The sequence below is a fragment of the Clinocottus analis genome, unplaced genomic scaffold, assembly GCF_023055335.1.
Source record: "Clinocottus analis isolate CAN_PGR_092001 unplaced genomic scaffold, fCliAna1.0.p SCAF_17, whole genome shotgun sequence".
Taxonomy (NCBI): domain Eukaryota; kingdom Metazoa; phylum Chordata; class Actinopteri; order Perciformes; family Cottidae; genus Clinocottus; species Clinocottus analis.
Window position 1 is genome coordinate 7,855,182 of NW_027175898.1, and position 20,066 is coordinate 7,875,247.

Sequence of the window (20,066 nt, forward strand, 5' to 3'; positions counted from 1 at the left end):
CCCTCGTACACAGGAATGGGATTAAATAATTTAATCACGCAGCTCTTTACAAACATTATTGGACTGAATGAATCAAATTTGGACAATGTAAATAGTCATTTTCGTGGGGGCTGTGACGCTCAGAAAAATGTATTCGCCATTTTACAGCTCGTTCTTTTCCAATGATTGTGTATGGGAAAAAAATGGCCCAGTGTGTGTCACGTGATGATACCGGAAGTTGTAATTACCCAGAGCAGCCACTACGCCGAAATCCCATCACAGCGCAGCGCTGTTCCTGGGGGCTCGCGCTGTGCTCCTCAGAAGCTAACGTTAGCTAGCAAGCTGTCAAGTGGAGAGGCTGGGACAGACGTTTCAGCTTCCCCCGGGCTTGACCACACAAATCTTCGGCCCATAATTCCCCCAAAAATCTGTGAGAATATTTTTTAAATCGCCAGCTGAGATAATGTAATGCATCACAGGCGCGCGCAAAGAGGGACATCCGCACTTAACCCATTTATATGAGTCTCGAGTGACGATTGCTCCTTGCTAGCTAACTGGCTAGCTAGCCTAGCTAAACCGCCGAGAACCCTCTAGTTTCGTCGGTGTGAACTGAGGCTATTCGGTCCTTGTCACCTCCCCAGTTTCCGTTGCTGTCAACTGGTATTTCGGATATTTGGTAAGTACTTACATGTTTACTCTTAAGCCAATAACTACTGAGCAACATTGTGTCGTTTAGCTGTCTTAGCCGTTCTAGCATTAAATGCTAGCGATAATACGTTAGCCAGGCCGAGGGTTTTCCTTGCCTTTAGACAATGTTAGCAAACCGTGGCAGAGGGAGGCCTGTCAAAGTTAGCTGTCGGGGACAAGGGTCAAGGCCCACAACTAGGCACGGCTGTTTGTTTATCTGGGTTACGGTCTGGACATCCTACAGGGTTAACTTTAACATTTCCCGTTGATCAAATCTATGAGCAAATTGTATCTTGCTGAGCAGGTCCATGCTGTAGATTGGTTGTCCACAACGTTAGCATTAATGTTTGATTTGCCAGATCTTCAGAGATTGTTTTGTGGTGGTTATCGAGTCAGTCGGTTAGCTGGCGTTCAGAGTGCAGGCATGTATAACGATAGCTTCAACTAACATTAACCCGAGTAGTTGGTACGGTGGAGTGTTGGGCATTGCGAAGGTCAGATACATTGTGTCTCGCGGTGTGACGTTATTTAAAGTACAATTAAATAACTTGCATTGCCGATAAAACTAACTACATTCAATGTTTCACTTGATCAGGCAATGGCTGAAGGGCGTTTCAATCGGATCCACACCAGCAGGGTTCCTAATAAGTAGCCAAAATGTTTACTCGGCTCTACTATTTTTAGATAAGGGCAGGGGACATAAGCCTTGCTCCAATATGCCAATCTTTTACCACAACGCGATGGAATACAAGTTATTTGTTTTAATCCATTGATTAAAAAAAGTGTCCATCCATTTAGCACTAGAAATCCAATATTTTAGTTTCTTTAATATAAAATATACCATTGCATAATAACCTGATCAGAAACTGAATATTGCCATAAAGTCCTTTAATTATTGGCTTCATTAGTAAACACTTAATTTCTGTCATGTCTTGTAATTAGATGCTATTCTTTTCACTTCCGTTACAGGTCTTAAGAGAAAAACAATGGGTGCATTTCTGGACAAACCAAAGATGGAAAAATATAATTCCCGTGGTGAGGGCAACAACCTGAGGTATGGGCTGAGTAGCATGCAGGGTTGGCGAGTAGAGATGGAAGATGCACACACAGCAGTTATTGGTCTGCCTCATGGTCTCGACCCCTGGTCATTCTTTGCCGTTTATGATGGGCATGCTGGCTCTCAGGTGGCCAAGTACTGCTGTGAGCACCTGTTGGAGCACATCACCAGCAACTCAGACTTCCAGAGTGCTTTGCAGGAAGACCCATCTGTAGATAGCGTGAAGAATGGGATCCGCACAGGATTCCTGCAGATTGATGAACACATGCGAACCATCTCTGAGAAAAAGCATGGTGTCGACCGCAGTGGTTCCACTGCAGTGGGAGTGATGATTGCTCCGAGCCAGATCTACTTTATCAACTGTGGCGATTCACGGGGGCTCCTCAGCCGGGGCGGAGCTGTGCACTTCTTCACGCAGGATCACAAACCCAGCAACCCATTGGAGAAGGAAAGGATCCAGAATGCCGGTGGCTCAGTCATGATCCAGCGAGTTAATGGGTCTCTAGCTGTGTCTCGTGCTTTGGGAGACTTCGACTACAAGTGTGTGCATGGAAAAGGTCCGACAGAGCAGCTTGTGTCCCCGGAGCCCGAAGTGTATGCAATCGAGAGATGCGAGGGAGAAGATGAATTCGTTATACTAGCTTGTGATGGCATCTGGGATGTCATGGCCAATGAGGAACTGTGTGACTTTGTCAGGTCCAGACTAGAGGTGACAGATGATCTTGAAAGAGTCAGCAATGAAATTGTTGACACCTGCTTGTACAAGGTATGGCATGTCCACAAAACCAACATAGATTTTTTGTTACACACTTTAATCTCTTATGGTAAACTGGTTGATTTACATGACCTCTGTCTTTGTTCTTTTTTTTTTTCTTTTTCTTTACAGGGAAGCCGTGACAATATGAGTGTTGTTTTAATTTGCTTTCCTGGGGCACCAAAGGTATCCCCAGAAGCAGTAAAGCGGGAGGCTGAGCTGGATAAATATCTGGAGGGCAGAGTAGAAGGTAGGAGCAAAAACTCATTTTTTGACTACTATAGAACCTGGGATATTGACATCACAATCCCTTTTACTTTCTGTGGGATTTTACACTTTATTCAGTGTACATTACATGTTGTCTCCGTTTACATCATGTTTTAAAATAGTGTTAGGCTTATTAACATCTAGACTGATGGAAAAAGTTTATAAATGTTATCTGTCACAGCGGTGTCTAGAGCCAGGGAAACATCCAAAAGCCTGTCTGAAAGCAGTTATTTTATTTTGATTCCCCTATGCTCAGGGAGCATCTGCAGTGCTTAGTTTCATCACGATTCATATTTTAAGTTTATTCTTAATACACATACCTTTTTTTGCAGGACAGTTTAAAGGACATGCTGTTAATTTTAAAACATCAATTTAAAGACTTCACTGTCAGTTTTTATAGTTAGAAGACCACTGGTAGTGCATTTTTTTCCATTCAAAATGCTTTTAATTATAGGTATGTTCTTTTAAGAAAAACATTGCCTGACATTCACTCCATGTGTCAGGTGAGAAGAAGCTACGAACCCCCGACACGGTTAATGACTGGTTCATTTTGTTAAATTAAATATTTTTTTATCATCAAGTAAACCTTAGTCTATTGTTTCAAAATACACAACAATCGATTTAACTTTTTTGAGCAAAGCACATAAGTCAGCCAGTTACAATATCAAGCACGAGAGACATAATTTCAAATTGGAATTCAACTCAACACTCGTTGTTTAACGTTGACTAGACAACCAAGAAAAAAGGTTGTTTGTAAAATATTTCTAGTTAATGTTCTTCTCTCTTTTAAGTTCTACATTACGAACTATTTATACTTCCCATCACATGACCTCTACTCTATAGAGCAGGGGAAGGCAAACTTTTTGGCTCAGGGGCCACAATGAGTTTTAAAATTTGACAGACGGGCCGGGCCAGTATCGAATAAAGAGTGTTGGTGTCAGCTAATATAAATTAAAAGTAAAAGCCATTAACTAAAAAGTAAAGAAAACTTATATTTAATTTCAGTGGGAACAATGTTGCTGATCACTTTTTTGCCAGTGCATCCAAGTTTTGTGTCCTTTTGGTTGTGGTGATTCTCAGGACAGATCTGAGGTGTTCATCAGTTCATACAGTGGTTCTCACACTCTTTCTGTCATGCCCCACTTTGGAGGAAGAAAAAGGTTCCCAATTAAATTGTAACAAAATGGTCCATGCTGAATTTTTATCAAAATAACTTTGTGTGACTCCTCTAGCTTTGCTTTTTCAAATAATAGAATAGAGACAATTGAAATCCCTTTCAAGTAAACCAGATCGCTCCATCATTATGTTGGATGCAATTAATCTGTTTTGCACTGAAAATAGTGCAAAACGTTTTATATATTAATGAAGATAATAACAATAAAGTGCAACCTGTGAAAAAGTAGTTCAAATAATTGCCAAAAAGTTTTACTGAGTGTTACACTGCATATATTTTCAAAACAACAATAACGCGCAACATGTGCAAAACATAATTAGTACAGATGTGAGCCATCATTTTTTACCAGTATTAGTGGCTGTAATGAGCCTGCTTTCCACTACATATCTTTTTAAAACGGGGTTGGAGACTTGATACTGCCGCTCTTAGTTCATGCTCAATGTTGAGCTGAGATTTGTATTCTGTTTTGAGATGCAACAGCAGAAAAGCCGACCTCACGGAGAGAGTCCCACCATCTTGGCCACTGCGGATGTTTTAACGGCACAGGCTTTACAGTTCATGGATATATTATAAGACGATAAAAGTGATGAAGGTGGAGGCAGGTTAATTTATTCATTATTACAGTTAAAAGGAAGCTGGCAGGCAGAACCTGATATGTCACATGAGCCCGAAGGGCGGCGCGGTCTCATGGGTCTGATACACGTTCATTATGTTTCAGCTGTTAGTTCATTTCACAACTTTAGAAACTAAACTGTTTAAATAATGGCTATTAGAGTTGTCATACAAAGTAAAACATTAAAAATTGCACATATCAATAGTTTTTTAAGAAACACTTATTCTTTGTTGTGAACCAATTCAAATGTAATTTTGTTTTCCAACAGAGATTATCAAAAAGCAGGGGGAGGCAGGTGTCCCGGATTTGGTCCATGTTATGCGGACGTTAGCATCCGAGAGCATCCCTAACCTCCCTCCCGGAGGAGAGCTGGCAAGCAAGTGAGTGAGCTTTGTGTTTAGAATTGATAATGGCAAGTTTTCTTTTTGACAGTAATTGTCAGTTTAATTTCTTTAATGACAAGTAAAATCTAATATGTTATTAAATACCATTTATTATAATAATATATATATATATATATATATTTATATATTTATATTGTTTCCAATACTTACCTATTTACTTTTTCTTTCCCTTAGACGAAGTGTTATTGAAGCAGTGTACAACAAACTCAACCCCTACCGAAGTGATGACACAGTAAGTATGCCAACTTGCCCTTTAACTATTTACCGTAAGTGTGCTTGGATTGGTACTTGCATGCCTTTTGACGTGTGACTGGCAAATTTGAAATCGGCTTGTCGCCAATTCTAATTTACTCAATATGCAATTAGAAAAAACAATATTACTCACGGACTCTACAATGTCTCTTTGCCTTTTTTGAAACCAAGAAAATTGATAAAAGCCATTGTATTGTTGTAATACTAAAACTAACACTGTATTACTGTATTGGTGTCATGACTGTAATGACAGCAATCTCAGATTGTTTCTCTTAGTCCTCGTAAAACATTTCCTTTTGACAAAAGACCACAATTGCATTGCCGAAAAGGCTCAGTTTCATACATCATGAGCTCATTTCCATAATTAGTGCTTTTTAAGTCAAAGAGGAGAGATCTAATTGTCTGTTTTTGTATAAACCTGCATTCTCTCACATACTGGTTTAAAAAAGGAAGATTGCTCATCATTCCCTTTTTATTTACAAACGGACCACAAAGCTGTTGCCCTCGTCCACTTGGATATAAGGCTTTTGAGTTTTCATCAGATGAGCTCACTGGGTCAGCTGCATTTGAATTGTGCATGCCATCTTGTCCTTGACAGTGAAATTTGGTGCTTTGTTTCAGTCTTTTATGTTTGTATAAAGATGGACTTTTGAAATTACTTCAACACATTGAGTTATTTTTCAAAATTAAACGTTCCTTCAGAAAGCCGTCAGGCCCATTGGCTTCCTCTGCATTATGTGGTGCAGCTTGAATACATAATGGGCTAAGCTGACACAAAGCTTTCAATGGAGAAAGTCAAATTAGGTTTTTTCAAACATTTGCAAACACATTTAAAGTGATTAATAGAAATCATATGGTATTCAGGGGAGTAGGAGGATGTGAACAGTTTTAAGTTTTCACAAAAACTTTCTCAGTAAAATTTGAGGTTTGGTGTGGCCACCAAAAAACTTTTATATTCTAGCTCTAGAAGTCAGTCTGAAGTTGGCTTTGCTGGAGGAGTAAGATCAGGGTGTAACGTTTTTTAACAGTTAGAAATGTGATGTGAAGCAAAAGAATAGATAATGTTAACGTATTAATCTTGGCTGAAGGTAATATAAATGGTCCGTTTTCTTATTTCTTATGCTTACATTTACACTTACCACACCTTATTGTGAAGTGACAGTACTGTTGTTTCTGTAGTGCACTGTGATTGTGTTTTTAAAGCACAAACATCCCCCTATACCTTTTTGGACTGTCCCACCAGTTTTTCATTAAGAATTTGTCTGTATTTGACCTTATTCGTTGTCAGTATAGGTCCATATTTGATGGCACCTAGCGTTATGACGAGTTCTGTGGTCTTTTTATTAAACAGACAGCTTAACTTCTGCTGTCACACTTTACATGACCTCTTCACAAACAACAGACATTATTTTGTGCCGCCTGTTTATTAAATTATAATCTTTTATATATTTTTAATACATTTAAAAACTCAAGTAACATTTTGTCCCTCTGACCTGTTTCTTAGTCGTGCCTTGTTGCTTGGTTTGGATGTATTCATTCAGTTCATTGTGGCTCTTAATTCTTCAGACAAGACCTTCACATCAGAGTATGTGAGACATAAACACAGTTAGATTTGTGACATCCTCATAACCCATGATAAACTTGTTTAGCACCACAAAATACAGAAAAGGTCATTCAGGCAGTGCAATTTATCAGATTACTCAGTAAAATTTGAGTGGTTTGTAAACTGGGTCTTTTCAATTCTGGCAGATGTCAGTATTGTGTACAATCACACTGTCTTACTAAAGTCCCGATAAGAAAGGATGCAAGATGTCGTCATCAATACAATGAATGCATTGAGTAACAGTTGTCAATAGGTCAGCCCAATACCTTAGTATAGTGTAACTCAGAACTAACATTGGATATTCTGTAATAGGTATTTTTTGATGATTTATTGAATTCCATGGTAGGGAAGAAAAGTTTGGTTGTAACTTTAGTATATCCAGCAGCATAGGTGAACTGCAGGTAATGACTCGTGGACAACATGCCCCATGTTTGAGATGTATAGAGGAATTGTTTGATACATATTTTGCTCTTCCGTGAATCGCCCACTTAACATGTTGGATGGGTTTGAGTGGCTCAAAGATCTTGGGAGCCATGTTGTCCGTGGCATCAGCCCCGGACAACATGGCTCCCTAGGCAAACAGGTCTCGGGTGAGAGCCCAGACTAAGAGCGGTCTAAAAAAACCCAAAACAAAACAAACTGATGAATCGCAGCCATTGGGATGTAGCTACGTCACCCGGACCGGGAAACTGGAGCCGACTTTTCTTGTGCTTTTGGGTCAGTAGTGGTCTTGGAGTTCAGGCATGGAGAGCTTCAGCGCTTTGTATGTGCCTTACTGTGGAAACGATGGTTTTTACCCATTTGCCTACTTAGAAATCTGGTGGCAGCCGTTGATAGCTTCCTCTTCCTGCCACATCCACGTTGTGTAGCCAGTGTTCATTTTAACTTTGAACTATGCTTCCAACATTAACTCTAGAAACATTTGGTGTTTTTGCTATCTTTTTATATCCTTTTCTTGTTTTGTGCAAGGCAATAATCTCTTTTAACTTTTTCGATTATTCTCTTGACTTATGACATAATTCTAATATGCAGTCAAACGTCACTGCCAGTTCTGGTATTTATTTGATTTGTTGTATCTCAAGCACACCTGATGCTACTTGATTAGTTGCATTGGGTGAGCTTGAGACAGAATTTCCTATAAATCTTTCAAAATAAAAGTTCCCTGTTATTATTATTCTTGTGATCCAGTGTTCGTAGACTTGTTTTATTGATGAATAGCTACTAACAAAGCTCCACTAATTCATTTAGAAACATATTTAATTTCTTATACATTCTGTAAAATAACAGCCCTTATTTCTGTTGTGTCCTCGCTTTAGCTTTAGTAGACTAGATAGTAGAGTAGTGAAGAATAGCCACTAACAAAGCGCTGCAAAATCAGTGACATTTTCCTATACATCCATCACAACAAAATCCTTTGTTAATTTGTTTTAAAAGCTTTTATTTTGAAATGGTTCCAGCCATGGTTTTCCTCCTCGCTCTTGAGTGAAGCCTGTGTGAGAAAAAAATATGATGCTGTCCAGACCTCACTGGGATCCAAACTTGATCTTGAGCCAGGCCACATCGGCATTTGTTCTGGCAGTTTGGTTCCCAATGCAAGCAAGATTCGATCTCTGAGCTAACAGTCTTGACTTTTCGATGCTTCCTGGCATAATTGGATGACAAAAGTTGCATTGAAAAGCCAAATGTAGTTTTTTTGTAATAGCCATACCAGTTGGCAAAGTACACATTGTTTGTCAACAAGAGTTTCTTAACATTGACTCCAGTTCAAAGTCTTGAGCATTTTAGGTTTTGTTGTGTGTTTGGTTTTGAGAATGTTTGATCAAGTAACGATATATTACTTCATCTCCAGGTCATCTGTAAAAGTATTTACTATAGAATTAAAAATGTTGTGGGAAATGATGGCGTTGATACCCAAGAATCTGATTTTTATTTTCAGTTTGTGTCCTACATGCTAATAAACTGTCCAGGTCTTGATAGAAATATCATGGATGTCGAGCCAGTCTGAAGGGTTTTTCCTTCCTCTTCTCTCTTATCAAGGACTCTGCGTCCACAGACGACATGTGGTAACACAACCTCCTACCACTAACACAACATAGAGTTTACAAACCACCATCCTCTCAAGACCCACAGCAGCTCAGCTCAGCAGTCTGTCTCTCCGTCACTCTGAGCTTTTGGTTTCTAAGAAGGGAATTTCATGGGAAGAGGAGGAAGAGGAAGAAGATGAGTTGCATGCACACAAACCTGGAATAGTGCAGCACCAGTCCACTCTGGAGTTCAGGATCCCCACCCTCTTGTCTCCCCCTTTATGTTCGCCCACCTTAATACTCTCCTCTAAAGTAATCCATAACAATTGAGTCCCCAAGGTCTTCTTTCTTTTTGTTAAATAATCAGCTTAGTAGTAAGATTTTGTTTTGTTTTTTTGCTGTAATTAATTTGATTCACATTTCCTTGTGTGTGTTTGTATATTTCTGTTTTTGTGAAGTGCAATTGTCCTGTACAAACAGCCTGTATTTAATGCAGCTTGATTTTAAGTTAAAAAATGAAAGAAATGAAAAAGAGATCCTTTTATGCACTATCTGCCTTTTCCTGCTCTTCTGGAATTGTAACAAAAGTCTATTCAGTGAATATTACTGCTTGTCCTCCAGGCACAATGTCTCTGCGCTTTTACTTTCCTTTTTTTTTTTTTTTTAGTTGGTCTGTGCTCCTTTTAAAAAAATAAATAAAAAATAAACGGGTAAATTGTATAGTTGACAGCACAGTAAGCTCTCTATATCAAACCATTTAAATCCTAATTTCTTTTCCCTGTGCTTTTTTTTTTTTATTGTATTTTATTTTTGTAAGTGGTTTTCTCTACATGCTCCAATAATAATGGTAAAGTGTTTCTACGTCATTTTGGAAGCTTGAAGTGACAAATAATCTTTCATTCAAGTCATTTGATGGAGAAAAAAAAAGGACACCTATTTACACGTTTGTCTGCAAATAGATACTTGCAAGCGTGAATGGGTGCTTGTGTCTATGTATGTGCGCACGTGTGTTGGTGTAAAGACAGATCTGTGTGTGCAACTCTAATTTAAATTTGGTCTGGTGGTTTCGACAACAGACCAGCCTGGAGTTAAAGGGAATTGCTCTCCCAATGCTTACACATTGTCTGCCCTTTTCTCAGCCAGTGTTCCATATCAGCCCAACATAAGCTTTCACTACTTCTTATTCCGAACGGCTTTGGATAACAGAGTTTACATGCTGTTATGCTGTTTGAACAGCTTCAAGCTATATATCAGAACTATACAGTAACCTGAAATAACACAAGTAGTTAAATTTACTCATGGTGTCCAATGCATCGAATTTAGTCAAGCCTTGACCAGTTTACACGTCGATTGTGTCATATTTATCAGTTTCTAAACGTACGTTCTTACCCGTGCCCGCTGTGGGTGCCATATGATTTATAATCACTTGTTTCAGCTTTACGACAGCCTATGCCAAGTTTCTTTTTCATGAGAATCTTTTTTTTTTGTGGTACAGATAGATTTTTAGCTTTTACCTTTTAACATCTGGTTATCTGACAGATGTGAACAGTTTAATCACTGAATATTTTAGAGAAAATCACCCGTTACCAGTCTAATGATAGGACAAAGCATACAAGAAATTGATTCTAAAACTTACAAGGCTATTTTTATTCTTCACGTGGTCTTCAGCTGGACATTTAAACGAAGAACAAATCTGCTAACCGCAATGAGCAATTAGTTCTCATTGTATAGCACCTTTTTATTCTCATCGGGTTTGCTCTGCCTCTCCCACAGCACCACAAGCCACAGCACATTACAGTTTGCTGCTATCGTGTATGACCTGTCCCCATTGAATTGCTCCCCTTCAAGAGATGAATAGTCCTTAACTAAATCTGTATTTAACACACACAGTAGATGTATTTCTTGAAAAGAAATGGTTTTATTTCAGATTTATTTGCTGCCATTTTCTTTTTGTCTAAATCTGCATTGTTGGAAAGTTATGTATGTATATATTTTTGACCTAATCTTTCAAGGAATAAATCATGTCGCTTGAGTTAGTTTTTTTGCCATGGACAAAATGTGATGGTGCTTTGTCTTGGGGTGGTTAGATGAATATTTGTGTTTAAAAAAAAAAAAAAAAAAAAAGGTTTCCCCTTAATCAATTCAGTGTCCCTCTGATCAGCATTTAGGGTTTGAACCGTTTCATTTACAAAATACACAATAATAATGTACATTTATTTATCAAAATGACAATCCTAACTATTTCACCGCATTTAGATTTCTGGTGGTTGCAAATAATTAAATCTTTACAAAACACGGAACTTAACCTTAAATTAGCTGCTTTCTCATAAGCTTTTGTGGCAAAAAAAAGCCCAAAGACACTAAGACAAAGTGGGGTATCTATATTAATAGAAGTAAGAATATAAAGAAGTATAGAGCTGTAACCCTGTAAAAGATAAACAGAGTGTGATGTTAACTTTCCAGCTTTTAAAGGTACTCTGTTGCGTTTTGAAACACTGGTCATGTTGGAGAGTATTGTTTTGATGAGCGACCACAAGGGTGAACATGACTGCAGGAGCCCGTAATGTGCTGACGGAGAACGTTAAAGTTTTAAGAATCTTGTGTGATGTATGGAGTAGTATTGAACATTTTTGGAGACACATTTTATTTTATAAAGAAATGTTGAATGTAAACCTCGCTGTGTTTTACAGAAGAAACTCCTGAGTACCTTTAGACAGTCTGCCACAAGACAAATGGCATGATTAGCAACATAGTCGTAACTCGGTAGATTTATTTCTGTGTTTGCATAAGAAGGTTTTACTGAATACTGTCTCCCATTTAAAAAAAAGCAACAAAAAAACAGTAAAATTATTATTCACAGTATTTTATTTATGTCACCATTAGTGACATAAATGCTCACATTTAAAATTAAACGTCTTTGAGGCAGTTTATTCATTATGTTTGAGGGGAAAAAAATGTGTTTAAAAAGGCCTTTTTTCCTTGGATGGGCAGTTTTATTTTGCTTGAATTTGTTTAGTGAGTGCACTAAATGTCTGTTATCAAACAGTTTTCAGTGCCAAGCTGCTAATTGCAAACCTGGTAGGTGTTGATGGCTCTTAAAGCAACAGTTCATGCAATCTTTCTTTGCGCTTTAATCAGGAACAAACTAAATTTCTTTGCCTTTTCAGGCCATCAATATCCCCACACCCCTTGACTGTCCTGCGTTGCTTTAGAGATTTACAAGTCAGGATGTGGCCCATTTCTATTACAAGCCACAGAAATGAAAAATCTAGAAATTGGCCTTTTAATGTCCAAAATTGCTGTCGCTGCAATGTTAGCAGTTATTGACGGCAGCTTTGCTGTGATTTGACACCTCTGGGCGTTTTGTTTAAACTATGTAAAATGTCCATGGCATCCCTGTTAGTCCTGCATCCCCAACAAATTGTTTTCATTCTTCTGTTCCAATTTGTCATTAACTAAAATACCTCATAACTTTTATAGGAATAGTTTTTGTGTTGTGTTGATCTAAACTGTTCAGAAAGCAATTCACGTTTTTTGTTTTGTTCTCCCCCAGAACTTATAATTTTGACACTGATATATGTGAGTGGGCTACACCTGTGCTCATGTACAGTATTTGACTAAATTGTGCAGACGTTAACAAAACAAGTAATGATTTTAGTGGCTCCTGCAAATGACAACGTATTTTAGTAACTAGTAACACTTGTCGTATACGCTAACCTTCAAAGGCCCTCAAACGCTCACCTGTGTGATTTCACCAATTTGTCTACTTGTGTGATGCTCACTTAGCTCAAATCTAGAATTGTATCGAGATTTCAGGGTTTTAGAAATGTGTGGTGTGTGTGAAAAGTGACTAAATGACAAAAGTCATATGCACTGATCATCTGTATAATCAGCTTTTTTTTCAGAAAATTGTTATTGTAGAAAAAAAGATTATAAAGCTATTTACAGAGTTACCTTTGGTTGCCTGGATTGCATCCTGTATATTCTTGTACGCAGGACTACCTGGCAGACGTTGAAGAGATTTTAAATGCTTGCGCCCTCTTGTACATATCGATGTACCTCAGTTGTGGCGTTTACTGTGTGACCCTGAGCAGTTGTGGTTTATTTGTCCCCTCGCAGGGCGACCCGAGCCTCACTTTGCTGACCTTTTTCAGCTCATAAATAAGCTCACCGATTTGCCTTACCCAGTCTCATGTTGCCCCCCTAAAGTACTTGTTCAACAAAACACTATGATGAGGAGTAATGCTTCTGACATTACACTCCAATAGATTCAAAACTGTCCCCTTGTTAGGGTACTTAAGCTATCAACAAAGGGACTTTGTCCTGGTTGTCACATGGTACAACTTTTCAACTATTGCTGGCTTGTGTGTCGCCCCCGCCCCCATGTTACCTTGTTGAATCTCGGTCTTTAAAGCTTATTTAATTTTTCACAGCAGATGATGTCATACTTTTAACTAATGCAAGTGTTTTAACATGGTAACCTCGTAAGCATTCAAAATGTGCATACATACATTCATGTCTGCTATATTTATGATTACATTCAAGAATAGCTTTAGAGTGCTGTAGATAAGTATCGTCAATGTCCATTCAAATGCTTCTCAGAGGCCTCTGTGAGTGATTTTACAAAGTTCAATAACTGTATATTTTGTATTATGTTCTAGCTCCAAAGGAATGGCAGTAAAAAAAATGTTTAAAAAAAGCTTTGTTCCCTGAACTAAATTGTACTATTTGTGTTGTCGATTGAACAAATTGCATTCCTTGCTTGTGAATTGATGCATTTCTCTCCCTGCTCCTTACATTTCCTCCCCTTCTTTCCTTCCTTTCTTTCATTTTTTAGCCTTTGAAGTTTGAATAAAATTTCTAGTTTGCAGAATGTATTACTAAATAAATGGGTTGTCATCTTGTACCTCTCATTTCATCACTTTTATCTGTTTGTGCCTGTTGCATTAGTGAAACTTTATTCAAAAAAGCTACATTATTTTACTAAAAAGTATATACTGTAAAAGCCATGGATGATGTAAAATCCAAACATGCCCTTATTATCAGTTATATAATATTATGCGCAGTGTGCCATCCAGCACAGGCTTCTTTGTCTCACAACTGCAGACATAGTTTAAATGTTAAAACACAGAATAGAGTGCTCATGATGTTGACTCATGTGTATTACATGTTATGCAAATTTAGAAATATTTAGCAGTGTTTTGAAGGTATCCTGAAAATCCTTGAAGACTCTGGATGAAAAAGTATTTTGTCCACTTCACAATGAAAAATGTGCAATCCGTTTCTCTAGTTGCCTCTTTTTCCTAATCCAAAAATATCCTTGCTCAATTTGTACAACTGAAATGTATCACTATAATATATGGCTATATTTTGGAATAGTTTATTTCCAATATTCAACATTTCTATACAATATAATGCATACACACAGACGGATGTATCGTGAATGGATTCAGGAAATACAGCTTGAGAATCTTTATCGTGCAGTGAACAGAATATGTTCTCATCCAGATATAGAAGAAGCTTCAGAACAGCTGTAAATGTACTTAAATTAACTGTTTAAAAACATTGTTTAAAAACACTTTTTGAACCATCTGGAAGGAAACATGTGAGGCTCAAACAATCTCAGCGCCTCAGTTTGTGATAATTACCAAGCCTTTTTTCATCGCCGCATGTTGCGATCCCCGTGAGCTTTCTGAAGCCCGGTGGTGTTGTTGACTTGTCTGGGTATCAGAGTCGTGTTTGTCTCCCTGCCTCTTCTGTCAGTGTGTGGTGAGTGCATGTCAGAGGAGGGGTCAGGGCGGTCCACGGCCACTGGGATTAAGAACCGTAGGAGGGATTACTTCAAATGTCAACATAATGTCATGAGCCGTGTGAGAAGGTCAAACGTTCAAACGGTGCTCAGTGGCGAGCGGTTAATAGATCAGGTACAATTTGGATTGTTGTGGCTCCTGTTATGCATTGAGTGGCATGCTGAAAACTTTTTTTTTTTTTTGTGTTTTTGTGTATTATTTAAAGATACTGAAACAAGGTTAGATGTGTTATGCAGTGTGGAGTTTGTTTTGCTACTTCAGAGGCTTTTTGTGTTACTGTGAGTATATTAAAGAGTTAAATATAATTTCCTTCTCAATGAGTGCGTACCTACCATTAGATATAAAACAAAATGTCTACCATGCTATTGCTTTCTCTCTTCACTCACTGTCTGACTGATTGCTGCAAAAACTAAATCCTAATCAGAGAGCCAGCGAGCCAGAGGGGGGCAGTGTTAATAACAGTCTGCTCAGAGACACCAGCCAGCCGTCACTCTCCCACAAACAGGCCTCTGTCGTCAATTGATGGAACAGCCTGTGTCGAGTTATTAAGTAGATGTTGATGATGACTTTTAGTTGTATGAAATAATAGCATTTATTACTGTTGACATTTGAGGAAGTGAATCACAACATCCTGAATATTGTGCTGAGTCTTCTGTTCATGGTCATTGTCAGTGTTGTTGGTGCATTTTTAGCCTATTGTCTAAAATATGTTGGTGTATTAGATTGATATGTGCTAAAAATAATAATAATTTAAAAGCAGGCTCATGTCAACACTAGATTCAGACGCTTGTCTAAAACAAGCATGTTTTTCTAAACACGAGCCTCCATCTTGGGAGTCATTTGCATATTAGAACTGCACAAACTGACTCATTAGGTCTCGGGCCACCTGTGCTCTCCTAATGAATCATGCTGCCCTCATATTCCCCCACATCAAAAAAAAAAAAAAAAAGGCGGCCACGTCGGCAGAGGCCATCATCAAATGGAGCTGGCTCGTCATCTGCCTGCCATTGTTTAGAGCATGCCATGCTCTGCTTCTCATGGCGGAAAAACCCATTTGAGCTTGACTAATGCAGCCATGCAGACGCAGCAGTAAGAGGTGGGGGTGGTAGGGCACACCGCATACTCTGTGTGGATGGTCTCTGCACTGAGGTCACTGAGCTCCACATTTGCTAATTTGCTTTGGAGTGCACTAGAAGCCATATTTTTTAGGGTTGCTCCGTAAGCAGGAGGGACATTTTTTGATTGAGTTAAACATGGGAGAGCTCGGGAAGGGACGTCTTAGACGGGTTTTTTGTAGACGAGGCGTAGCTCGATATGGATCGAATCCAACGTTCGCTATTGCTTCTTCTCCCCCACCCGCCATGCTTTCCTTCTCCATTTCCCCTTCATGTGTTGCCCGAGGTCAGTTTGTCACAGAGAACACAAGCTTTTCTCACTTGGTTGCAGCGATTCAATGATTGGTGTGTACAAACAAGCATATCAAGCAAGGATGACATGTACCCACCTCCCCTCCCTCCCTCCTCACGCCCTTGTCTCTCCTACAGACATCCAATATGTCCTTCCTGCTCTCTCTCTCTCTCTCTCTCTCTCTCTCTCTCTCTCTCTCTCTCACTCTCACTCTTACGCTTGGTGGGAGTGACTGTCCCCTTGCATGAGGTGTGTTACACAAGCTGCTGCCCTGGGAATCCCGGGCCAGCTCATTATCCTGCACCCCTGAGACAAAGCTCACTGTAAATTAGGACATCAAACGATGCAGGCTTGTTAGAGAGCCACAGATCCGCCCATTAGCATCAGCACCTTTCCTCGTTAGCCTGTATCAGCCTTCGCTCCCACCATCACCACTTTGTGTCCTGTCATTCCTCTGCACTGACTGGAAGATTTAGGATTAATGTCAGCTGTAGCCAGCAGGTCAGCACTGTTGTGGTCCTGATTGATCCGTGGTGGCGGGAAGCTGTGGAATTTGTTGACAGCTGCCCACTATCCCCACCACTCCTATCCATATTTCATTGTGTTGAAGGGGAAGAAAGAAAGCCTGTCTCAGAATAACTTGTCTGGCAAGTGACGAGTAGTTTGTCATGGCTACAAGCGACGGACAAAATAACTGAATAACTTTTTTTTTAATACAATATCTTGTGTTTTTTAATAAACCATTTTTAAACCTTTTTTTTTTTTATTGATTGACCAGCCGTGACATGTTACTTTACATTGTCTTGGAAACGTGTGAATGTCGTATACATCTTTTTTTTTTTTTATCGGTCTCTCACAAGACCCTTATGGAGATGCAATATTAAAATCACTAGAGTGGCCATTTAAATCAGACAATATGTAGTTTATTTATATTTATTTGAATATGTCTTGCCCATGGTTCCCTGTGCCAGTGTGATTTAAAGCTAAATTACTGGTTCATCTCTTGCAAACACAGCACAATTATATGTAATATGGCTCGGGGAAAGTCCTAAAATACATGTCTGAACTAAATTAGGAAAGAGGAGCATCGGAGATGCTTAGCTTCACCGACTGACCGAAAGACACTTGATGTTGTATTTACTTAACCAGACCACAAAGTGCAGCCTCCACAGAGGACAATGAGGTCTCAACTAAACCCTGCAGAATCCCCCGCTAGTCTGTAGAGCTGCAGAGAGAATTCAGTTTTGTCTGTGAACATAGAGGTTAAAGAGCCAGTTAATGATTATCTCTCGATGGTTAGGCATTGCTGAAGGAGAACAGTGTTTGTTCTGTACCTTCGTTGCTGTCTTCTGACAATCCATACTGGCAATTTTCTTCATTATTCCTTTTGTCTAAGACCATCTATTGTGCTTTACTGTGAAGATTTATTGATGCGACTGCAAGCAAATAGTTTTTCTTTTGAACCTGCAGCCTTTTCTTGTTTACGGCATGCTCTCTTGTCTGTCATTAGGTTGGGGATGGAAACTGTAGCTGTCTTTTCATCAGGCCATCTTCGGAGGGCCTTCAACCATTAATGGCTTTTTTTTAAAAATCATAATGTCACAAGTTATTTTATTTATATTGCTCAATGTCACAAATTTCAGAGCGCTTTACAATTGGAACAGCTGACGTCACCTTCTGTCCTTTTCAACGGTCGCTTCGAATAAAGAAAAATTCCCCAAACAAAAAGCCATTTAAAGGGGGGCAAATGAAAGGAACCTCGAGAAGAGCAACTGAGGAGGGATCCCTCTCTGAGGACGGACAGACTTGCAATAGATGTCCAGTGTGTCAAAAGGTGTTTGTTTTTTTTAAAGATCTGTCTTTTTCATCTCTTCTGCATGCTGTCTGACATCTGGCAGCATGCAGCCTGTGGGTGATTGAGTCATTCCTCCTGCATGCCGTCACTTCATCTGTATCTTTAAACTTCACCTCATCTGCATCCTGCTCTTCTCCTTCCCAGGACCCAGACATCCTCCTCTTCCGTGGTTTCAGCTAAAACAAGAACTAATCAGAGGATGTCAAGCAAGCATTTGTTGTTTCAAATACTTTTCCATCACCATAATTAATGAATCTCCTCTCACTTCATCATTTATTGAAAGGTTTTTCTCCACATACACATTTGATATATTCAACTCGTCATTCAACATTTTATCTCCATGATGTCTGACCCATTTTAAGATAAACTTATCCACACCAGTCTAGTTCGTTGCATTACATCATTTCAAACGGTGGCTTCATTACTTATTCCAATACTGCATAAGACAATGTGCAGGAAAGGAAATGTACCTATAGTTTTCTATTATGTAGCTCAGTTTATCTGATCATACTATTGCAAAGTTATTCAAATTTAAATCATCAAGACAAAAAAAAACATTACTGAGCATGAGTACCATAAAGTCACATTATAATGAGAGCATGCAGATACTTCTATGGCCAATATCTCCAACACTGCAATTCTGAGCAGTACAAAGCTGTGTAATTCACCACAATTAAAAGGAAATAAAATAAAATACCATAATGAAACCGGGCTAGAATAAGGGAAATATTTGCAGTAAAAGTTTTTCAAAACTGCATTTGTCTTATTTTGTATTCTGAATGGCTCTGTGGTTTTGATCACAGTAACTAATATATATGCAACAGTAGGGTGATTCAACATCCTTTTCATTAATCACATTTAAAATAATCCATAAAATCCCAAACTATTCTGAGTGTATGAAGATGTACAGGTGGGTTTTCATGTGTTGCTTTGGCGTTCTTATATTTTACTCTGTTGTGACTCCAAAATCCTAACTTTGCACATCTTCACACGTTTTTTTTTTGTTTCTGATCAGATTGTGCAACTTTCCATCCCTTTACATCATGAACCAGAAGCAGTAAATGGAACCAAGCCAGTAAATGCAGTGGTACCTAATATGTAACTCTCCACAGCTGCTGTGATAACTATATTTCACCTGTGTTTTCCTCTAAGCCTGTTGAAAAGAATCACGACTGTACCTTTCCTCTCAGTGACAGCATATGTGATCTCCCTGTGTATGAATTCTCTTTGTCATCGCTTTGTATGTTGACGGGCATTAAGCAACGCTTTGGGCTCACTTTATCAAAACCCTCTATTCATGCTACAAGCATGTTTGCCTTGAGAGGAGTAGGTTGTGCGCCTCAGTTTTTCCTCGTCCATCACACAACTCTATGGTCCTTTTGTTATTTACTGACCTCACAACCTCACGCTTCTTAACTGAACCGTCTGTAAAAAAAAAAAAAGGTGCTGAGCCAAGTTGTTGGATCTTCCAAGCAAACTGGTATTTTTCATTCCTGCTGTATGACCACAGATTATTACACAGCCTGCAGATCAGCCCTGAGGTCTCAAAGTTAATACTGAACTGTACTGTATATCTGCAGGCCGTGTTTGTGCACTGAGGGATAAATAGCAACATCTTGAGTAACTTAACATTGTTCTGTGAGAAATGTGCCTCCACCAATAAAACCTTGAACACAGCTGTCACTCTTTTGTGTGTTGTTATGTGAAAGCCATTGTGTTTACGTTTGTCAACAGCGAATTAAGACAAGCTGACATCTCCTTCAAGACCTTAAGTGCCTTTAGTGTCTTTGTTATTTTCCAATATATGTTTTTCTTCCTGCTTTACATAGATAAAGTAATTCTCATCTAACACATTACCTTAGCTTGCACTAAATTGAGCAAAATACAATGATGGACAAGGTATGAGGACAAGAAAAAGAGCAGTTTGACTACAATGCTTATGTTTTCTGATATATAAATAAATACATATATATATATATGTACATATATATATATATATGTGTATATATATATATATATATATATATATATATATATATATATATATATATATATATATATATATATATAATATGCTTTTATTGTGGACAAGTACTGTTTAAATAATATACCTAAAAGATTTTGTGCTGCATATCAGGGACCTCAATTCCTTAAGATTTTAATTTCTCCACTAATACATG

General features: G+C 38.6%; 1 protein-coding gene across 2 annotated transcripts; it reads left to right on the plus strand.

Moving 5' to 3' along the window:
- Positions 1 to 259: 259 nt before the first annotated feature.
- Positions 260 to 19,733, plus strand: ppm1aa (protein phosphatase, Mg2+/Mn2+ dependent, 1Aa). 2 transcript variants are annotated; one of them, XM_068579729.1, is made up of 6 exons: positions 260 to 655; positions 1,636 to 2,489; positions 2,610 to 2,727; positions 4,800 to 4,911; positions 5,110 to 5,167; positions 18,031 to 19,733. In XM_068579729.1, the coding sequence occupies exons 2-6, from the start codon at positions 1,653 to 1,655 to the stop codon at positions 18,064 to 18,066; spliced, it is 1,161 nt and encodes a 386-aa protein (XP_068435830.1). In that variant the 5' UTR covers positions 260 to 655; positions 1,636 to 1,652; the 3' UTR covers positions 18,067 to 19,733. The 2 variants fall into 2 exon arrangements, with proteins under 2 accessions (XP_068435830.1, XP_068435831.1); XM_068579730.1 differs by lacking the exon at positions 18,031 to 19,733 and adding an exon at positions 8,828 to 13,720.
- Positions 19,734 to 20,066: the final 333 nt, after the last annotated feature.